This window comes from Frankliniella occidentalis, unplaced genomic scaffold (genome assembly GCF_000697945.3).
Source record: "Frankliniella occidentalis isolate FOCC.00 unplaced genomic scaffold, Focc_3.1 Scaffold298, whole genome shotgun sequence".
In the NCBI taxonomy this organism is placed as follows: Eukaryota; Metazoa; Arthropoda; class Insecta; order Thysanoptera; family Thripidae; genus Frankliniella; species Frankliniella occidentalis.
The window spans coordinates 82,369-87,721 of NW_026267424.1; the positions used below are offsets into that span (position 1 = coordinate 82,369).

Sequence of the window (5,353 nt, forward strand, 5' to 3'; positions counted from 1 at the left end):
TCTGCGCACGCTCTTCCAAATGTGGAGCAGTGCGCCGGAGTGCTTAAATTAGTCGTGAAGGTGGGAGCAGGACGGAGGCACGGAACGGAGGCCCCTGCTGCAGCACTGCAGCGGGCCCCTATGGCGGCTGGGTGCAGCGCTGCGCAGGCGGCCGCAGGGCCTGTGCAGCCCCCATTGCAAGCACGGCCGATCAGGCGCCACTGCGGCACCCTCACGCACACTGACGCACACTTGTTCGACCCGCATATTACCACATCCCTTTATTAACTACTCACCCCCCCCCCCCCCCTCTCCTGTGGGTGCTCGCCACCTGCTGTAAGGACGGGCTCTTGAGACACTCCTCCTGTTTATGGGATGTTGGGTCGGAATTCATGAAAGAATCGTTCCACATGTTGATCTCGTGCCGCCGACCACATTATTTTTATTTCATTTGTTTATTCCTTTTTGTCCGGCTTTTCGTTTCTCGTTGCTCGCTGGCTGCGGGGCCGAATCAAATTGCAGAGTTTGGGCGGCAGGTGGTCTGTGGCTGCTTCTGCTCGGCCATCGGATCGCGCGGCGGGCGCAGCGGCGGCGCAGCCCGGCCCGCCGGAGCCCGGCGGCCTTGACAAAATCATTCCTTTGTTTTTCTCTCGTCGGCCAGGCTCTCTCGACTTTTTGGTCGGACTGTTTCGCTCGCTCGCTGTTATACTGCACCGGAGGAAGGCATTTATACGCTTGTCGGCTGCACTCGTTTATTCCCCCTGGAGGAGCCGTCCTCTTTGACGCCGGGGTGGCTCTGCCGGCCGTCGGCGGGGGGTGTCCTGTGGCTCGTTATCTTATCTCTGGCGATGTCGCTAAGGACGTTGCCGCCGGCCGCTGGTGGGGAAGGTGTCCTCCTCCTCCTCCTCCTCCTCCTTGGCAGCCTCCACCGCAGTGTGGCGGCGTCATGGTTTCGGAAATGCTTGGCCGGTCGCGCAGACTCGCGCCGCGCGCGGCCTCTCGGTCAATGGCGCGAAGACCCCCTCCCCCCGCCCCCACCCGCCGGCTGGCCAGTGTGTACCGGGCTAAAAATGAGTCGGGGCGTGAGTGGCCACCGGGGATTCGAACCCTGCGCGACTATGAAGTATCCGGGCCTTGTGCGTGTTGCTGATGTAATGCGGCGGGTGCGAGAGAGAAAGAGAGGGTGATGGGCGGCGGCGTTCTTTCCTCACGGCAGCGGGAGAGAGGGAGAGAGAGAGGAGTGAGAGCGAGAGAGTGGCGGGGCGTGGCGGGGCGGCCAGACAGAGTTTGGCCGTGAGCGTCCCTGTGGCGGTGGGGGCAGCGGCGGGAGACCACCTCAAGACCAAGTGCAAGAACACAGGATGTGCCGCGCGCTCCTGCAAGGCTGGCCGCGCCCGGTGCACCTCGTGTCGGTGACTAGACTGCGACCCTCTGGCCGAGGTGCCTCTATGGCTCTCTGGTCCGTCCATGGCTTGGTCCTTTTACCGGGCTCGCTCTTTCTGTCCGTCCATTATGCGAACAAAAGCGCCAAACGCTGCTCCGTGTGTATGACGCAGCGCCACTGCCTCGCCTCGCCTCGCTTGTTTGTCTGCTCGCTTGCTCGCTCGGCTTGGGTTTGTCGACCGAAAAACCTCGGCGAGCTTTGAGCAGGCTCGGCAGCTGCGGCGGTGGCGGCGGCAGCTGCGGCTGGCTGTGGTTCGCGCGTGGGAACTTTTTGGAACAGCAGGCGAACGAGTCCTGGCGGCCGGCTGGCCCTGCCCTGCCCGGCTCGCTCATGGGCTCGCTGCTGGATCGTCGTCGCCAACCCCGGCAGCACTGGGCTCGCGCCTTCCCGGAACAGGTCCTAACTCACCGAGACAAAGGTCCGTCTGGCCAATCGGGCAGACGGGCGGACGGGCCCTGCTTGATTGGCGGGTTTCGCTGTCGTTTGACGGGTTGATGCGGTCCGGCCTTTTCGAAAGTGAGTCTGGGCCGTGGGCGGCGCCCCCGGCGGGGATCGAACCCGCCGCCGACGCTGTAGCCGCCGGCGCCCTCGCCGTCGTCTGGCCCCGAGTGGGTTAGAACGGAAGCACGACTTGCTGCGCTGGCATTCGCGGAACCGAGCTGTGCGACTGAATGCTCTGCTCAGTGGGCTGCTTATCGTGGTGGGGCGGGGCGGGGCGGGTCAACGCGTTCCATTGCAGGCGCCGAGCCCCTCCCACGTGGCGTGGCCACTGCCGCCCCTGGCAGCGTGGTCCATGATCGGTGGCGGCGCGTGGCGCTGCCGCACCAAGGACGCTTTTGTTGCGTGTGTCTAATCGTTGTCCCATCTTGTGTTGCAGGCTGCAAGATCAAGGCCCTGCGCGCCAAGACCAACACCTACATCAAGACCCCCGTCCGCGGCGAGGAGCCCGTCTTCGTCGTGACAGGGCGCAAGGAGGACGTCGCCAAGGCCAAGCGTGAGATCTTGTCCGCCGCAGAACATTTCTCTCAGATTCGCGCCTCGCGCAAGAACAACCTGTCCGGTCTTGGCGGGTCAGCAGGCTCCCTGTCGCCCCCAGGTCCCCCCTCGCACGTACCCGGCCAGGTGACTATCTCTGTGCGCGTGCCCTACCGCGTCGTGGGTCTGGTAGTGGGCCCCAAAGGAGCCACCATCAAGCGCATCCAGCACCAGACATCCACATACATCGTGACGCCGTCCAGGGACAAGGAGCCCGTCTTTGAGGTGACCGGACTGCCTGATTCCGTGGAAGCGGCGCGCCGACAGATCGAGGCTCACATCGCAGTGCGTACCGGTGCTTCGGGCTCCATGGGCACAGAACTCTTTGAGGACTCGACAGATATGCTGACGACCCTGTACTCCTCCCCAGGCTTGAACAACCTGTTCAACTCACTGGAGCCCAACAATCTGAACCTGAGCAGCCTCATCAATAGCGGCAGCTCAGATGGCGGTGTTCAGTCGTTCCCCAACCTGACTGGCTCGACCGGCAGCTCGGGACCCTTCTCGTCGGCCGGCTCTTGCTCTAGCTCGTCCTCGGGCTCGACAGGGGGCGGTGGCCGCCTGGGCGACCCCCGCGACTTGGTCAACATCTGGAACAGCGTGGAACGCGACGAGGGTCTTGGCGAGTCTCCCTCATTTGAGAGCGCTCTGCCTTCCTCGAACATCTGGTCGTTCCCCGTGTCCTCGGGGACCTCGGCCACCTCCCTGCCCTTGGGGACGGACATCGTGTCCCGACCCTCCCCGTCGCACTCGGCCTCCCCCACAGAGTCTCTGCACTCCCTGGGAAGCCTTGGCGGCATCCTCGGCCACGGCCGTAACACTCCAACCAAACGCGACTGCATGATGTGCGCAGACCGCGAGATAGTGGCGGCCCTGGTGCCCTGTGGCCACAACCTGTTCTGCATGGAGTGTGCCAACGGCGTGTGCGACTCTGCTGAGCCCACTTGCCCTCAGTGCCAGCAGAAAGTTGCTTCAGCCATCCGCATCCGCTCCTAAGCGCTTTCCTTGAATCTTTTTTATTATTTTTAATTATTTACGACGCAAAGAGTATTTAAATTTTTATTTCTGTTATAAAGACTGTTTGAATGTTTTAGTTTCTTTTTGTTTGCCGTACAGTGTGCACTAAGAAAATTTATTTCACCCGTTGACGTTGAAGCTGCCCATAACTGGTGCCACTTTCCAAACCCCAAAAGGAGCGGAGTGGAATATGTGCATTTTGAACAGAGATACTTAATATATTATCACATGTATTATGAGATATTTTAACGAGATTTAAGAATTTTGTATTTTGTGTAAGTGTGTATGTATGAGTATTTAACCAATATGAAAGAATACCTATAACAAAACATGTTGACTAGACTATCTCTACTACTGAGATTTTCTTTTATTTCTTGTAGATTTTTTTTGCGGGGTGAAGCCTGCATATTGTAAATTGTTTATGTATTTAATTACAAATTATCTAAAATATTTTAGTGTCAGCTCTTAGGCGGCCAGAGGATGAGGTACCGACTCTCCCGGCTGTGATTCTGAAAACTGCCAACGGCTGCGCACAGTGGTGCTGCCACAATTGTCAGACTGGCCACAGGGGGCGAACTCTAAAGACAAGACAAAAATATTCAAATAAGCTTGTGATTGGACTGTTTATTGTAGGTACCTATCTTAATTTGTCAATCCTAGCCACAGCGAATAGCAGTGGGGTGACGACCATTCCTTGTTGTCTGGATGTTTTAGAGTAATGAAAACATATCCATTTGTTGGTATCTGTTGTTTGTTTCTGTTTGTGTGTGATATATGCATATAAGTTATTGATAATAAGAGTTTTAATAAATTATTTCCCTAGTAATAACGCTGAGTAATAAACCGGAGGCGCGCAGCAGTTGACGCCACTCCCTTCCTGCTCTCTCGGGCACTAGTTCTTTGGGCAAGACACAATGGGCTAGGCTCTTAGTTTCGTGGTTTTTGTTGATCTGTTTTTGATTTTTTCGAGTTATGCTCAATTTTATTTTCTGTCCTCTCCAAATCAGAATTGTCCCTCGGTCCCCACAGTCAGAAGCCTGTGGGCCCTTTGATCGCCAGGAAAACTGTGTCTGATTAATGATTACGATAAGATATATTATTTTTTTACATTAAACGGAAACCCCTTTTCTCTGGTTCGACTAAGAGTTGAATGCCTCATTGATTTCAGTATTTGTTTCTTCTGTTCAACTTTATTGATGAATGTTCATATATTAGATTGTATTTTTTTCTATAGCCTCTGTAGTTGTAATTTACTGTAGACTATAGTCACAACCATAGTTGAAAGAAGTATTAAAAGTTCATTATTTAGTTTGTAAAATACTAAGAATTTTTCATTTTATTTTTTTACATTTTCAAAATAGCTCATTTTGTAAATATGTTCTAAGCTATTCATAAAAATTACGTACTTAACTCCATTCTTACTGTGTGGACATATACCACAAAGCTGAAACAAATGTATTAGAAATCCTTGCTATTTATATTTTCCATGGGAGCGCTCGTCATGAACATAATGAATGAAAGACTGTTTAATGTAAGTCGCACATTGGGGTGTGGCTTTATTTTGAAATTGATGTGACGAGCCCTGATTGACGCAAAGCCTGCCATATAGCCTTGCACAATTCAGATTTCCCTCTTTGTTTGGCATCAGCAAATTATTTGCGGCACTTATTAGTTTAATTCATGTTGCATCAAAATGAATGTTTAAAGCAATAGTCAGTCAGGCAACTGGCTGATATCTGTTACTGTACTTCTATCCCTTTTTTATCGTATAATGACAGCCCTCGGGGGTGTGTGAAACCGTTTCATTCTTCCTTGTCAAGTTTGCACAACTTAAAGAGTTCTAGTATAGTGTTTTCTATTTTATTATGATCCTATATA

General features: G+C 53.7%; 1 protein-coding gene across 1 annotated transcript in view; it reads left to right on the forward strand.

Moving 5' to 3' along the window:
• LOC113216300 (RNA-binding protein MEX3B) overlaps positions 1-4,304 on the forward strand; it is a 20,342-nt gene extending 16,038 nt beyond the window's left edge. The window contains exon 2 of the mRNA XM_026436050.2: positions 2,301-4,304. Within this exon, the coding sequence (XP_026291835.1) occupies positions 2,301-3,454 (1,154 nt within the window). The 3' untranslated portion in view covers positions 3,455-4,304. The remainder of the gene's footprint in view (positions 1-2,300) is intronic.
• The last annotated feature ends 1,049 nt before the right edge of the window (positions 4,305-5,353 follow it).